The following is a 17,117-nucleotide window of genomic DNA, read 5'->3' as shown; positions in this document are numbered from 1 at the left end:
AGTTGGAATATCATGGGTTGGGGTCAGCAGTTTCTGTGTTAAGAAGCCCTTCTGTGGTTCTGATGTGTGCTCAAGTTTGATAACCATGGCAATAGATACTTATTGAACGAATGTGAAAGTTATACACTTACCGTGATGCTTCACTGGGACGGTTGGTATAGGGTGGGGCCAATTTTGTCCATTCTGCCTGAGTCTTTTATTTCTTAAGAGATAATGGTAAAGAAAAACCTAAGACAAATATTTGCGATCTTCTGAGAGGTTGTGGATAGCTCTTATTAAGGCTGTCCTATTGTGAAAACTGCAGCTTAAAATTTTAAAAATATGAATGATTGCTTTCTTCAGCCTGTTCAGAAATAAGCATTTAACATTCCAAAAGGAGGCAAGTTAGCTAAGGAATGAACGATGAACGTTACTTATTTTCATGGTTGGGAGAAAGTGGGTGAATGCTGGGACCTGGTCAGGACAGGGATTGGTTGGGTGACTTTTCCTGGATACCATTCTGTGCTGTTCTAAGTTTTTGAACTATGTAAATGCATTACCTAATAAAAATTCTGATACATGATATTTAATAAAAATAAATTAATGAATAAATGTTGAATAAATTTCCATATGATAGCCAGTGTGGTTGGTTAACAAGTATTAAAATTGCCCGTGCATTAATGTGAAAAGTTGGATAACACGTGCTTTTCTTCTCTGCAGAAAACATGGGGGTGGTGACCAAAATGTCTTGATGGCTTTCCACCTGAACTTTCGTGAAGTGGTGGATACAAATTACTCTTTTGTGCCATGAACAAAGAATGCTTTGTTCAAAGAACCCATAATCTTGTAATTATTTTAAGAAAATAAATAGAGGGGGAGAATTTAACTTGATTCAAAGTTAGATAATCTTGTATACACAAATGAAGAGGTCAGACACATAGGACATTTACCTAATAGCTTCTTTCAGATGTATTTTTAAAAATATCTTGATAGCCAACAAATGTTTGAGAGAAAAATTGATTCAGAGTTTTGTCACATTCTTAGCAAATGGAAAATAATCCAATTAGCAAAACCCTTTACATGTGTTCTGAATTATGAATAATGTTCTTAAGTATTTGTCTTTTAGTACAAATGCAATTATATTAATGTTATGATTGAATTGTGCTGTTTCAGTGGAAGGTATGTCTTAAATGACACTTAACTCAATTACTCATTTTTTTTCTTGCACAGAACTATCGTACCATGGAAAGTATTCAGACAGTGCCTTCATGAGGTCCATCAAATTAGCTCTGGCCTGGAAGCAATGGCCCTGAAGTCAACAATCGATTTAACTTGTAACGATTACATTTCAGTTTTTGAATTTGATATTTTTACGAGGCTATTTCAGGTAAGCTTTCTATTTGCTTAATCCTTCCCTCCTTCCCTTCCGTGTGTGTGTGTGTGTGTGTGTGTGTGTGTGTCTCTGTCTTTCATGCACATACACGTGCACACACACTCACAAATGTACGGGAAATAGTCTCATTTTTGGTGGTCTGTAATTGTAAAGCAAGTCATTGGTGTAAGTTTTTGATCCTTGCTGTCAGTTTAAAGTTGAAATTGGGAGGATTAGGTTGCGTGAGCCTGGTGATTGCTTGTCAGCTTTGACAACATTCGTGCAAAGGAGCTTTGTTTTAAATTCCCTATTTAGTTTCTCACTTTGTCTTTTTAGCTCAGTAACTGATAGAATGCAGCTTCTACAGGTGGGCATTTGCTGGGGTTGTATCCCGGCGTCCCTTTGCCTCCTACATTTATTAGGCGAGAAGGGAGATAGTGAACTTGGAAATGAACAGCGACTTCATCCTGTTCTGTATAGGAGGTTACCGTGGTGTGTACTGTTGTACAGCTTGCTTTGTTCATTCAACCATGTGTTGTAAACATTTATCCATGTCAATAAATATTTTTCATTCACATAATTCTCAATTTTCAGCTGCTACATAATATTCCATGAAAATAGTATGTCGTTAATTTAACAAATCTCTCCTTTGGAAAATTTAGATTTTTTTTTTCCCTGTTTTCTCCCTAATGACTTTGAGAATAACCTCCTTGTCTTGTTTATTGTTTTTGTTTTTAATCAGTCCTTATAATTGTCTTCACAAAGCTGTTCCAAAGAAGGAATCATAATTTGATGAAAGATGGTTGCTGTCATTTTGTTTTTTGGTATATCTTGATGGAATTACCCTAAACATGAAGACTTGACATTTGTGTTTTGAATTTGGCTATGCCACTAAATTGTATATCATCTATGAGATTCAATTCAAGTAGTCACAAAATGAAAGAGTCCTACTTAAAATCTTTATGATTCTAGTAATATAACTTGTATAGTAAGTGAGGTAAATGGATCAGAAACCAGGCTTCTTTATATGCTGACCCAATTTTTTATTATTTTAGTCTGTAGTAAGATTTATTCTGTTTGAAACGTGCTCTCAACAAATGTTAGAGTATAATATTAGCTTTCATGTTTCCCTTGTTGTAAGAATTTTGCTTCTCTAATTTATAACTCTGCTTGGCATTAGCCTGCATGAATTGGGTGACTGATTTATGTAAGAAAGCAAGATTGCATAGGATTAACTTTTAATTTATAAAAGAACCTGTTAACAGAAGGCAGATTAACTGTTGTCCACAGTACTTATAGAATACATTTTACTTTATTATAACTTTAAGATCATAATTCTACCTAGGCATATAGGATAAGAGATTAGATAAGCGACTGTGGGAAGTGTGCTTTTGCTTATTTTCAATTCACGGTAGTTTCATGATTCCCTTGGGATACATAGGTTGTCAGCTTATGTTTTTTCAATGATTTTAAAATACATTTTAGAAAAAGGTTGTGTTATCCAATACTGACCATTTTATAATGGAACTTCTCCTTTTTTTAAAGGTTTCTGTTATACTTCTTTTATTTAACATGATACAAAGACATTCTAAGTAGTAGGCGCTTTGCTTCTTCCCCTTGTGAAGGAAGAGAACTAAGGTTATTCTCGTACATTAAACCTAACTGTTCATTCTAGAAAGAGTGTATTTTTTGTGAGCAACCTGGACGGCATTTTAGTGTGGATGTTAAATGCTAGAATGCCTCCGAGTTATCTGTTAAAAGGTATGAGCGCAACTTAATGTGTGTTAAACGCTCACTCAAACTGCTGCTTTATTACGTACACATATTTTCTTATAACCTGTTTCACTTTAAAACAGCCCAAGTAATCTTAACACTCTAAGGTCTGTATATTTTATTTATGCTCGCTGGGATGGAAGGGGAAAAGAATCTTTTAAGTAGAGCTACTGTGAAGAGTGTTAGACAACAAAACCAAAATCTTAACCTCCAGACCAAAGAATGCCTAGACTCTTTAAAACACATTACAGAAGTAGCTAGAGAACTCTCATCAGCCCCTATATCTTTCTGAGATTCTTCACTTCTTTTGGTTCATTATTCAAAGACTTTGACTATAATCATACATGTGATTTGAAATAAGATAGAATTGGTTCTATGCTTAGAAAAGTAGATGTATTAACTTTTACTGATCTTTTATTTTTACGTAACTTTAATAATTGAGTAATAGTTTTCGTAAGTTATAATTATATATTCTATATGAAAAATGTAAGTTTGTGAATACTGTAACTGCATGAACATATATTCTGCTGCAGCCGTGATATTGGTGGTTGACTGGCAGTGAATCTTTCTGGCTCTAAACTGTTGGGAGTGGGGCGTGTAGCAGAGTGGTGTCTGAAAGTGGGCAGATACACCCTCAGGACTAGGGTTTGACGTAGGGAACTAGCAAAAGGGTTTGGAGAAGGTGTCAGTGGAGGCTAGCAGAGGAAGTGGAGAATTGCGTGGGAAGTGAAAGAGGTAAGAAAGCTGGACGCTAGTTACCCTTTCTTCCTCTCTCCCCTCATCCTGATGCTATGCCAGAGCTGGAGCAGTTGCCAGGGAGTTATTGGAAAGATCTTGCCATGGCTACCTTCCGCACTTCCTCGTCTTTCTTCTGCCTTTAACCGCCTCTTTCTCCTCTCCAGGTAGCGCAGAGATGCTGGGGTTGGCAGGTGCTGAAGTCCTGGAATGGGAACACAGGACTTTGCTTTTCTCTTCCCTGTCCCTGGGGCTGCTGCTCCCTTTCTTCCATTTTCCCCACTACTGGAGAAGACTGGGTTGTTGAGAAATGGAGTAGTAAATTTGGGGGGTGGCAGGTTAAGGAATGAGTAATTTGGGGGATTATAATAGTGACTACAGAATATATAGTGTCAATGGGATAGGGAGAAAAACAAGAGGAGGAGAGTCATCCATTGTGGCAAGGAACAAGAGGGAGTATCTGGGCAAACCAGCGAGGCCCCTTCTGCTGACATAAGGTGTCAGTCAGTCAGTGGCTCTTCTTGAAAATAATAGCATTTTGGGAGAATGGAAGGACTACTGTCCTTAATTCACTTCATTAGTTTCTGTGGTCATTTAAGAATCTCCAAGTAATTTTATGTTGGTGTGTGTGAAAAGATTTCCTTTAATCTAAAAACAAATGGCAGAAATAGTTCTTATTCTCCAAAGCACTTTGTTTTGCCTTCTTTAAGTCATTAGTGGGCAAAATACTTTAAAAAAAAAACACCCAAAACAAAAAACATAACTACCACGTGTTTCTGACTGTGGGTTGCATTCACAAGAAAAACAGTATGCAGACTCTTTCTATTACATAAATATTTTTGCAGTGAGAAGCTGGCCCTCTGGATTATGTACTAAGAAATAGTTGCTAAATTCTGCAGCACTTGACTCAAAACTCCAATTTCATCTTTTTTTCACTTGTATTTTGGTCTGTGCATTGGCTTCCTGTGCTATAAAGTTCAACCTTTTTTTTTTAACAGCTCTTCCATTAATCTGTGTAATCTTTAATGGAAATCACCCAAATATTTTATTCTTTCCATCCTTGTACTTTGTAGATGGGGAAGCAGAACAAAACAAACCAAAACCCAATGCCTATAATAGCAATTATTTCTCAGTTTTTAAAACATATGCTGATATTCTTCCAAGTATTGTTTATGCAATTTTTAGTCATACCTTAAGAAAAAAATTAAAAACATGTATTTTTTTCCAAGTACATAGACAGAACCTCTCATAATAATGTTCTCCAGAGCTCCTTTTTGCCCAATTAGATATTTTAGTGTGATGGAGAAATACCCTGAAGATTTTTCTTATTATGTCAGAAAAGGTTAAAAAACTCTCCATTACTAAATCATTTCTTTCCCTCATTATCCTCACCTCAAGGGATATAATCCTTGAAGAATTCTCATAAATTTGAAACTTGGTTAACAATAATGAAGAACAAGTCTGAAAACAAACAAAAACAGGAGCTCTCTACCAATAATCGTGTCTAGGACGAGTCTTTCAACAACTGTCGCTTGGCAACATAAAATACTTTTTTTTTCTTTTATGTAGAAGATTTGAGTTAATAATCTAACACATCAGATAGGGTATGCTGCCAATTCCTTGGAATAAATGTAGCTTCAGCCTTAAAAACATGGCAGAAGAAAACATTCCTTCACGCCCTCAAGCAAAGCTGTCTGTCAGTGACTGCCTTTCTTCTCCAGCCGTAGTAATTGTAGGAACAACTGATCTGAAGAGAAAATGATTCAAGCCATGTGTGTGTGTGTGTGTGTGTGTGTGTGTGTGTGTATTTCTGTGAAAGATTTTTATATAACTCACTTCTAAACCATAAACCTTTTCTAATTTTGTAATTGTGCAAGGATTAACCTAATGTGAGCACAGTAGTATGTTACCGTGGGACACTAGGCTGGAGTCGAGGCCTTTTAGACAAGTCACTAATTAGAGGAACTGTTCAACAACAGTTGTCCCTGCCTGATCCCTGTGTTTCTGACACAGTGCATTGGTGCTGGCATCCGTTTGGTGAGCAAGACAGGCGTGTTCCTTGCTCTTGTGTAGCTTCTGGTTAATGTGCAAACTTTGCCAAATCACTTACATTCTATGATATGGTTTCTTGTCCTATAAAGTGAGATGCCTAAAAGCACAGCAGTGGACAGATAGACGTACAGGGAGATAAGGAATGGGATGAGAGGTAACAGTTTTAAATAGGATGGTCTGAGAAGGCCTCACTGAGGAAGTGGCGTTTGGGGAGAAGAATTGCATGGGTTTTGGGGGAAAGAGATTCTGGAAGAGGAATCAGCAGATGCCAAGGCTCTGAGGTGAGAGAGCACAACTGTGTTTAAGCCAACAGCAGAGAGGCCAGCGTGCCTGGAGAAGAGGCAGAAAGAGGGAGAGTCACAGCGGGGGCGGGGGGGGGGGCAGAAAGGGACCTGAGGATCAACCCTGGAAGGTCCTCTAGGCCATTTATAAGAACTTTGGCTTTTAATCAAAGTTAGAGGGTTTTGAACTGAAGAGTGATGTGGTTTGTGTCATGAGTGCTGTATTGGGAATAGAATTTGTAGAGAAGTGATTACGTGGTTGCCTTTTTGCTCTCTGTATTCTATTCCTGAGAAATCTATTTTCTGCTTAATCATACTTTGCCAAAAAGAGAATGAGATGTTACATGTTTGCTGTTAGATAACATAGGTTGACCTAAGCCACATAGGCTCATATTCACTGTAAAAATATCCAGAATTTCAGAAAGTGTATTAAATGATGGGGTGGTATATAATTGATAGTTGATATTCTCTAGATAATATCTTTTAATTTGTTTATATTTTTAGCCGTGGGGCTCTATTTTACGGAATTGGAATTTCTTAGCTGTAACACATCCGGGCTACATGGCATTTCTCACATATGATGAAGTGAAAGCACGACTACAGAAATACAGCACCAAACCCGGAAGGTAAGACTTTCTAGCAGTAATAGTACGTGATATATGGAAAGATGAAAAGTCCTCTGTGGTTCATTCCCAGGTAAATCAGTAGCACCCATGGGGGTGGGAGAGGGAAATGCTAATAGACCAGAATGGTGCTTCTTAATTGAATCCTTTAAATTGATACTTTGTGCTTGTTCTGAAACCCTAGTGTTCATAAAGTAAGACAGGATATGGTACTATGTAATTAGATGAGCTGAGAGGTTCATTAGGTCTCAGAGTTCTGATTTTCAAATTGGAGTAGGATATTAGCATATCAGCTGTTTTCGTGACACCTGTGTTTGTGTATAAAATTGTATATGTATATTTGAATACTTGAATGTTGCGCTAAAGACAAAATAAATCAGTTTCATGTTTATTTTGGAGTATTGTTTAAGACACTTGATTTGGCTCTATGATAAACATAAGTACATATAAGTACACATAAACACATATAATTGCATGTAAGTATACATATATTTACATGATAAACACATGTAAGTACATAAACATATATAAGCCCATTGTTACAATCCAAACCTGTTTCATGTCTGTGAAAACTTCCTCCATAACCTCAAGCTTCTTTACATCCTCAGAACTTATATTTTATTTTCCAGATGATGAAACCGAGTGGGACTCACAAAGTTTGGCTGTTTGGTCAGCCCCTCTGGCTTTGGCCAAGAAATCACACCTTATTAATGGCAAATCGGGGATCAGAAAATCTTTCTCTTCCTGGTTCATGCATTTTCCCTACATCCCATCTAGAAATGCGTTAGGCGCTTAGTAGGCATTTATGCTATGGCAAGTGGCCTGCTGGGTAACGACAGTAATGACAGTGGAGACCTGCCCTTGAGCACTCACATTTTAGTAGGAGACACCATTCCAGTGTCCATGAGGGCACCGATATTCACATAGGGCTCATTTCATTTTAAGAATGAATTGGATTGTGTTTTTAAATCTATCCTTTTCTTCTAATATCATTTTTATTTGATTTGTAGTGCAAATGGTGTTTGTCTTTTAATGTACAAACCGATATTGTTGACTCCTTTCTTCTCTGCCATAATGATAATTTCTACTTTTTTATTTTTAAGAATTTATATGGCATATAAAAAGATAGTGGGTGCAGAAAGCAGTTTGTCTCTTGTTGAAGTCTCCTGTTTAGATTAAGGAGAGTTGTTGTCACTGTGACCATGAGAGCAGGTCGGATATTTTCCCCATTGACAGTGGCTTAGATGAGTCATTTTGTTTCATTCAAGGGTCTCTCATAACCAGATTTTTCCATAGTTTTTAGTCTCTAGATTGGTATCAAAGTATCTTATTCCTGGAGTATGATTTGAAAGATGTGATATGGTTGGAATCATTCAGTCATACAGATTTAATACAGAAGTTATTTGGGAAATTATCTTGTCCAATTCTATAAATATAATAAGGAAACTGAGTCCCTTTTGTGTTCTCTTGTTCAAAATCATGGAGATAATTAATGACAGTGTTGGAAACAAAAGCCGGGTCTCATTGCTATTGGAATAGTTCTGTCAATGAAAGGATAGTGCCCTCTAAAAGGAGTTCTCCCTTTTCTTCCCAACTTCCCCTGTAGCAATTTATTCTAAGTTTTAGGTATTTAAAGATGAAATGATTAGTCTATGGTAACTTATAATATGTAAAGTATGATAGAGTATTTAAAATGTGTTTAGGAAAACTCTCTTAGTAAAAAAATCAAATTACTTGGATAAATATTTGCTTTACAGAATATCTGCGCTTAACTGGTCCTTTCTGTTGGAGACTATTTCCTCTCTTTGGCTTTATGGCAAAGAAAATAGTTGGGCCTGTCCCAAGGGCATGTGGATTCCACAGGTCGTGCTTTGTTTGGGATCCAACTGACAGCCATAAGTCTGTGTGAATTATTTTGTCTGATTAAGGATGCCAATAATTGATACTCTGTTTTCAGGCTCTTGAGGAGAATGTTTTAAACTTTCTTGAAAAGTCCTTTCCATAGGTTTTATAACTAATATGAAGTTCTTAATATTTAAAAATCACAACTTCTTCCTTTCTTTAAAAATCTTCAGTTTTCTTCAAAGATGACATCACATTGCAGTACTAAATATACAAGTTAATTAAATCCAATGACTGTATAGCTGTTTTTTATGCTAAATTATCCTGTAAAGTTACTTTTACAGTACTTGGTTCATCAATAACTAACGTATATTAAGAAATACTTATTTCTGCTATATACATATAGCAGCCAGGGTATTCAGATATATAGCCAACAGATCACATTGACCTGCTTTTGGTCTGCATAAGGGGTTATAAAATCCAGATAAGGATATCATGATGGCAAGATCGAGTGCAATACGTTTAAATAAAGAGAAATAATCTAAAATGAAATAAGTAAATAGCTAGATAGCTAAATTAATAAATAAATGATAATGATGAATTTAAAGCCAAGTCAGTGTCTCCTGTCATTGGAGATTAATTTTAATGGAATTGTCATTAATTTGATTTATATTTTTGAACTATTTTGACTTCTTGTTGCAAGACATTGAACTTGACAGAGTTAGATGGCAGCCATGAACTTATCTAGTTTGCCTTCTTGTTAATATAGTTCAACCCTTTTGAGCTTTTATTTAAAGATGAATGGCTGGAATGCTTGGAAGAAAAAGTATTGTTTTTTATTTATTTATTTATTTTTTTGGGTGAGGAAGATCGGCCCTGAGCTAACATCTGCCAATCCTCTTTTTGCTGAGAAAGACTGGCCCTGGGCTAACATCCATGCCCATCTTCCTCCACTTTATATGGGACGCCGCCACAGCATGGCCTGACAAGCGGTGCGTGGGTGCGTGCCTGGGATCTGAACCGGCAAACCCCGGGCCGCCACAGCGGAGCGCGCACACTTAACCGCTTACGCCACTGGGCGCCCCGAAAAAGTATTATTTTTAAACAAGTTATTAACAACTAAAAATGTGTAATTTTTAAATGACAAAGTAATATATTGAATTCCGCAGTAGAAATTGGCTCAATTTCTGTCTGAGGTGGACAAATTAAATTTTTACTTATTTTATTTTTACTTTTCAAAAATGATGTATGTCATAGCTGTTTCTTAGCACCAGCACTTTCATACAGAGCACCCCGATGGTGATGGAGGTAAGTCACTTGATAGTTTACAACTTCAATTACCTTCTCATATAACTCTGGAGATATTTAAATGAAATCATTAGTGCTTCTTTTATAGATCAATAAATGGAGAAGTGCAATGGTGTTAAAATAAGTTAGAAGATAGAAATTTATATCAGGAATTCTAAATGATTCTGTTTATGTTTTTGCTTAAAAAACCCAACACATTGTGTAGCAGTTGGCTTGCATTTTGGATGTGATGAAACACAGTTTTCCCATGTTTTACAGCTACATTTTCCGGTTAAGCTGCACTAGGTTGGGACAGTGGGCCATCGGCTACGTGACGGGGGATGGCAATATCTTGCAGACCATACCTCATAACAAGCCCTTATTTCAAGCCCTGATTGATGGCAGCAGGGAAGGCTTGTGAGTATGAGAAACGGGAGTCGGGGTGCTTCTATTCACAAACTTGAAAAATAGAGACTGCTCTGAGATGGAGGCGCTGGACAGTGAGGCTGATGATGTGGCTGCTGTTTTTTATTTCAAGACTAAGAACTGGATGCTCCTTAGTTTTTATTGTTCATCTCTTAAAATAGTCATTTTAGGGTAACCTGATTATTTGAATTTAACTATATGTTATAGTAAATAAATTCCAACATCAAATTACGAGTTTATATCTTTCGTAGGGAAAAGGAGTTGGAACTTAAAAGTAGTTTTAAAATAGATGTAAAACTGTATATATCTTAAGAGATAATTCTTTAAAAATAATTGACCTCTGTTGTCCGTGCAACCCTCAAATTACTATTTTGACTTTATTTCCACCAGTAGGCCAGATTTTCTTTTTCTTCTTCTTATCTTTTTCTCACCATTTCTCTTCCTTTTTTCTTTGTACCTCCCTTCTTTTATTCACATTAATAATAAGTTTGTGTTCCTGAATTATTTTGATTATAAAGTTCAATTTATCTTAAGCTGTTCTTTTTTAAAATGTAAAAATAAGTTCTCCTTTGCTTTTTGGATTGATAATAACTTTTTTCCCCACAGAAAGTGTAGACAATCTGATAGGCCCCTTCATAGTAAACATGTCTGTCATTCATTTTAGTCACATGCCATTCCCTCCATCCGTTTGTTGTATTTCCAGTGTCACTTCGTCACACTGACTTTTATCGCCCTTTGCCTTGCTGAGTAGCTAGGAGACGTATGTGATCTGACTTGCTACGGCATGGATTGTGATAGAAACCTAGCAGGAGAAAGTCTACAAGAATTAGCAAAGAGCAAATGATTTAAGTTTTACCTTTTCAAAAGTAATTGCAAAAACACCAAGAAAAAAAAGTGATAGGATCTATGTGAAGAAAAGGAATGCATTTTTTAAAGTTGTGGGCTTCCAAGAAATAGCTATGTAAGAGTTGTATGGCAAGCTGTGGTATCAAGTGTGTATTTCTTTTTCTTTTAATTATCATAAATTTGCTATTCTCAGTTATTTTTACCTTACCTCTAGTGCATCAAAGATTCATATGTGTAGCTTTTGATTTACTATGATTGCAGGATTTTTGTTTATAAGAAAATGTGCTTTTAAGTTTTAATTTATAAATAGAGGTTAGGAGTGGGCAAATCTGTAAATGGAGTAATTTGATAGAGCTTATTTATATTGTTATAATGCCTCCCATCTATTTTCAAAAGTCAGTAAAACAATAACAAATTATAATTTGTAATCAAGAGTCTAGCCTCTGAATTATGCAAATTAGCTGTTAATATTTACGCACACACATCTTCAGAGGGGTTTGGCGAGTTGAATTTGAGTTTTAGTGATAGATTACATTAAAAATAGATCAGATTAAAATTTTAAGCTGATTTTTAAATAGATCAGATTTTTAGAATAGATTAAAGTAGATATTATTATGTTAGATAGCTTTTTTCTTAAAGATGAGTAAAAACACGGGAAGGATATCCTCTGGTCCAGATCAGGGTCAGCTGTTCTTTCCTGATAGTGAATCCAATATGTGATGAAGAAGTTCTCTTGGATAACCAGCCGAGATTCTTCATTTCTTCACTGCCATTGGAACGAGCTCAAGAATAGCCCCCTGGTTTACTGAGGACAAGAGTGGTTGAACTGCCCCTTATACATTTAATATAGAGAAGGTTTCACCTTTCCTCCAACAACTGTGTTGTCATATTTGTAATCTTTCATTTCTGAATTCTTGCTAGAATTCTACATGTTTTTGAAGCGTGATGAACAAAATGTTATATAATAGTTTTAAAAATTGACCATTTTAGCATATAAAAAGAAAGTGATTTGTCAACTTTTGCTTACCACTCCTCACTTAATATTTGTAGAGTTTTATCCGACCCCCATAATGACACTCTGAAGTTGTATCATATTCAGCTGTAGTCAACTCCTTTTCTTAAATCTTAAAAAAAAAAAAATTATCTCATTGACTTGTTTCTTACCATATGAGAATTGTCTGTCCTCTAAGTTCATTTATTCTGGTTTTCCTGGGTAAATTTTAGCACTTATTAACATATTTATGGACTCTTTATTTAAGGATAAACATTTTTTACTTCACAGAATACTTTTAGTATAGTTTTGCCCTTTAAAATATTCACCACTGTAGTATTATGTTCTTAATTTTTCATTCAAGCCATCTAGAACAGAAAGATATTAAAATTAACTGTGACTTAATGAAATGACAAAATCCAGCAGTAATATTACCATTTTAATCTAAAATAGGTATTTACCAACACAATAAAGTTCAGTTTTTAATGAATTTTTGAATGAGTGAAAACTGTTTTAGCACAGCAAGATGGCATTATTACTATAACTTTTAGTTCTTATTTCAATTCTCTCTAATAATGAAACATTATGTGTGTAAACCACCCTGTCTTTGTAGCTTGATTTGAAGGAAATGAAGTATAGAATTGTAACATTTTCTGGCTTCTTTGGGCGTGTGTACGTGCACGTGTGTATGTGGTGGGGTGAGTGGAAGGTGAGACGGAGAGAAAGAGGATGGGAAACTGGAGAAACAGGAACACTGCAGACGTGTGTCAGTGACTTGGGAAGCTTGTGGGCTCTAATTCCGTTTTTCTCTCCTGCTGATATTAAGCGTGGTGTAAAAAGATACAGTTAACATTAACCGTGCTTCAGGGGAAAGACATAGCAATTGCAAATAGGTGTATAGTCAAAGTATTTTGGAATGAAACATGAGTATCCAGAAAAATAAATTTTTAACTTACCTGAAGGACATGTAGTAAAGGTATTTAATTGAAAATGGTTGCTGAGTGGCTGAGTCCATATTCGTTATTTCTTATACAAAAGTGATTTCTAGATTTTAAATGTCCTAAAAATAACTTGTAATGTTATGGAAACAGCCATACAATAGGTTCTTGATATAAGTTACGTAAAAAGGAAACATCAAATGTGTGTTTGAATAGAGAAGAATCTGATTAACTAACTTTAAATACAATTAAAACTTTTATATTTATGGTAATAAGGTTTCTGTTTATAATCCAGCTATCTTTATCCCGATGGGAGGAGTTATAATCCTGACTTAACTGGATTGTGTGAACCTACACCCCATGATCATATAAAAGTCACACAGGTAAGAACAGTTTCTTGAAACATATTTGTAATTAATAAGTATCTATAATCCCTTTGAAATAAATAAGATTCTCTACTTATAGCTGAAATCATCTACAGGTATTTATTACAAAAGATATTTAAGGAATTCTAAGAGTGTTTAAACAGAAATTATATTACTTTCTCCATTTTTTGGATAAAAATTTCTGCTATTAATATTCTTGCTTCTAATGTAATATTGGCATTTATGTGGGGAGATAGATAAATCCATAGGTAGGTGGATAGATGTGAGGAGAGAGCCATAGGTTTAGAAAACTCCAAAGAAAATTAGAATAATTGTATGCATTAGCTTTGAGAGTTGAATGAGTAATTGAAGATAATAATTATATTCTTATAAATCCCTTGTTGGCAACCTCACAGATTATGAGTGGGAGTGTACCTTGGTTAAAGTCTTTCTTGAGGGTGATATTCAGCAATTATCAAAATCTAAATAAAAACATCTTTTGACTCTAGCTTCCATATATATATCACTCACATATCCACACAAAGATCTATATACCAGTGTTCACTTTAGCATTTTTCATAAAAGTGAAAATTACATACCAAAATATTCAATCATAGATGAAATAAACCATAATATACTCCTACTCTATTGTACTGTAAAGTCAAAAACAGGAGGAAGGGAGCTCACATATTCCATGGGAACTTCTGCATCTTGTTATGTAAAAAAGTTCCATTTATGTAGAAGGTCAATTGTGTAACATTTCATTTTGTAAAGTTACATTATGTAAGTTCAATTTCTGTAAATAAATACATAAATAAGAATTGACCGTATATGAGCATATGAATATACTTTTAAAAAACAAGGATTAAAAAAACCCCAAACTGGTAACAGTGTTTAACTGAGGAAGTGAGAAGATTTGGGAAATCAGGGAGGAGTGAGAGGGAGAACTTGAATATTTTATTTTACATATAATCCAGTTTTAAAATATTTTATAATTTTGATTTTTTTTGCTTTGTATAATAAATAATGAAAACATAGTAAAAAACAGAAGTTGTAGATTTTGGGAAAGATAATGAGTAATTTTTTATTTTATTTCTAGTAGTCCAGATCTCAGTCCCAGTGGTCTTAATATTATTATGTGAAACACTTGTTAACATATGTACAGTTTGTGGGCAGTTTTTAAATTTAATATATGATTGCCATTTTCTAAATTATGTAGTGATTCTGTATTTTCTAATACATGTAAAAGAACACTCAATTCCTCTTTATAAAGCTATTGTTTAAAAATACATAGGAGTAGTGGCATTCCCTTAAGTTACTCATAAAAATTTGAATAGCTTACCCTTTAGGTTGCATTGAGTTCTGCATCTGTGATTTTAGTTTATTGTAATTTTTTTATAATTGCAAATTGATCCTTTGGATGTCATAACCAATGTAAATACTTATCTGTTATTTTAGGGACTTCAGTGATTTATAATTTACACATTTACATGCATCATGGTAGACACAATTTATATATGAATGTGTGTGTATGTGCATGCATGTGTATCTGTGTGTGTATATGTATATATATTTTTTATCACCAAGATTGTAAAATCTTTTAGTAGGTTAGGGATTAAGTATCATTGTTTATTTATCCTGCCCAGAGCCAGGTACATAGTAGGCACCTCCTAGACTAAAACATTGCTTTATTTAAACAAATTTTTATTTCTGTAATTACTTTTCTTTGTATCCCTGTTAAATAACACTTTTTTTCTTATTTTCTTTACATTTACCAGTATATTTTTATTTTCTTTGTGACACAGATCTTTTCAATATCTGAACACTGAGAATTTTACCATGCCAAAAGGTTCTAAACTAGTAAATCAAAAGAATAGATGTTTAATAAAACAGTCGTTGGTTGCTGAAGTGATTGGTTTTCTTGACACTGTTAGATTGGAAAAGGAGTATGCAATTTAGGGTTAGAGATTTAATGTAGAATTTAAAGAAAACAATTTAAACTTATTAAGCCTCAGGTATTTTTTTAATTCAATATATCTTATTATGCTTTGGAGATTATGTAACGTAGTGAATGTGGATCACAGTACCTAGCATGTAGGAAGGGCTTGGCAAATGCTGCTTTTCTTCCATTCTAGAATTTCTACAGATATTTCAGAAATAAAATTTAATGTTGAGCCAGAATCTCATATATGTATATATATATATTTGCAATTTGACAGTAAAATTAGATGAGTATGTGACATTTACAAAGAAAATAAAGTTACTTATATTACCTTTTAAAAGATAAGTTTTTGGGGCTGGCTCCGTGGCATAGTGGTTAAGTTCACATGCTCTGCTTCGGCGGCCCGGGGTTCGCAGTTTCAGATCCTGGACGTGGACCTACTCGCCACTCATCAAGCCATGCTGTGGAGGCATCCCATGTACAAAACAGAGGAAGGTGGGCACAGATGTTGTCTCAGGTCCAATCTTCCTCAGCAAAAAGAGGAAGATTGGCAACAGATGTTAGCTCATGGCCAAGCTTTCTCACACACACACACACAAAAATTAATTAAAAAAATAAATAAATAAAGGTAAGTTTTATCTTTCGAATCACTGTGACTGTTGAAGCAAGTTTCTTCCTAAAGGAATGGATACAAAACATTAAATAATCCGAAGTTTATAGAATTGCTGATCAAAGCTCAAATCTTTTAAAAAATGGTTTTGTAGACCAAATTGTGTTCATCAATTTAAAACATATCTTAAATGGTGACATAATCCTGACAGGATCAAGGAGGAATTTACTGTAAGTGATTGTACTTGAGAAAATTCAATGGTAACAGTTCATGCTAGAAATACAGTAACATTGCCTTTCCCCCCCCAAATTCCAGGAACAGTATGAATTATATTGTGAAATGGGCTCCACTTTTCAGCTCTGTAAAATTTGTGCCGAGAACGACAAAGATGTCAAGATCGAGCCTTGTGGGCATCTGATGTGCACGTCTTGCCTGACAGCGTGGCAGGTATGGTCAAGATTAAGTGGCAACTTTGATGTGTTCCTTATAGTCCCTATTAATGGTTCCCTTTTCAGTTTTCTTCATCTTAAGGATTCAGGCAGTAATACTGGTAAGTGCTTTGTTTGAGTGGTTGTTAAAAAAGTCTTAAGTGTTTGAGTTTCTTTTATGTATATAATTTTTTTTTGCTGTGTTTTATATTTCGTTTCTTTTGCATGGATGACTTAATTTTATGATATTAGTCATCAATAGTTCTGCTTCTATAACAGTATTGATTTCAGAATGTCACTTATTAATATTACCAACTAACCACATTTATACGATTTATTGTAGGTCAGATTCTGTTTATAGTAGGTCAGATTCTGAAGAAAAGTAAACCCAGTAGATAAATCTTATGTTGATGTTTCAGCGCCCCCCAATCTCCTGGGGAGGTGTGGCCCCTGTCTCATGTATGTCTACAGTTGCTCTGTCAGGCTAAAATAGGAGAATCAGACAGGAAAAGTCTCCCAAATACTTGTGGTTCCCACTGAAACAGGCATTAAATTTTCAAATTTACAGAAACAGAATCTAAGACAAACTGCCTTCCACTCTGTAGGCAGACATTCAATGAATATAAA

The 17,117-nt window shown here is 34.9% G+C and overlaps 1 protein-coding gene across 4 annotated transcripts in view; it reads left to right on the top strand.

Moving 5' to 3' along the window:
• CBLB (Cbl proto-oncogene B) overlaps nucleotides 1-17,117 on the top strand; it is a 199,431-nt gene that overhangs the window by 102,701 nt on the left and 79,613 nt on the right. For all 4 annotated transcript variants that reach the window (XM_058555730.1, XM_058555729.1, XM_058555732.1 and 1 more), the window contains exons 5-9: nucleotides 1,210-1,366; nucleotides 6,697-6,818; nucleotides 10,224-10,361; nucleotides 13,441-13,528; nucleotides 16,378-16,509. In XM_058555730.1, the coding sequence (XP_058411713.1) occupies nucleotides 1,210-1,366; nucleotides 6,697-6,818; nucleotides 10,224-10,361; nucleotides 13,441-13,528; nucleotides 16,378-16,509 (637 nt within the window). The remainder of the gene's footprint in view (nucleotides 1-1,209; nucleotides 1,367-6,696; nucleotides 6,819-10,223; nucleotides 10,362-13,440; nucleotides 13,529-16,377; nucleotides 16,510-17,117) is intronic.

This window comes from Diceros bicornis, chromosome 15 (genome assembly GCF_020826845.1).
Source record: "Diceros bicornis minor isolate mBicDic1 chromosome 15, mDicBic1.mat.cur, whole genome shotgun sequence".
Lineage (NCBI taxonomy): Eukaryota > Metazoa > Chordata > Mammalia > Perissodactyla > Rhinocerotidae > Diceros > Diceros bicornis.
This window is presented reverse-complemented; position numbering and strand designations above follow the sequence as displayed.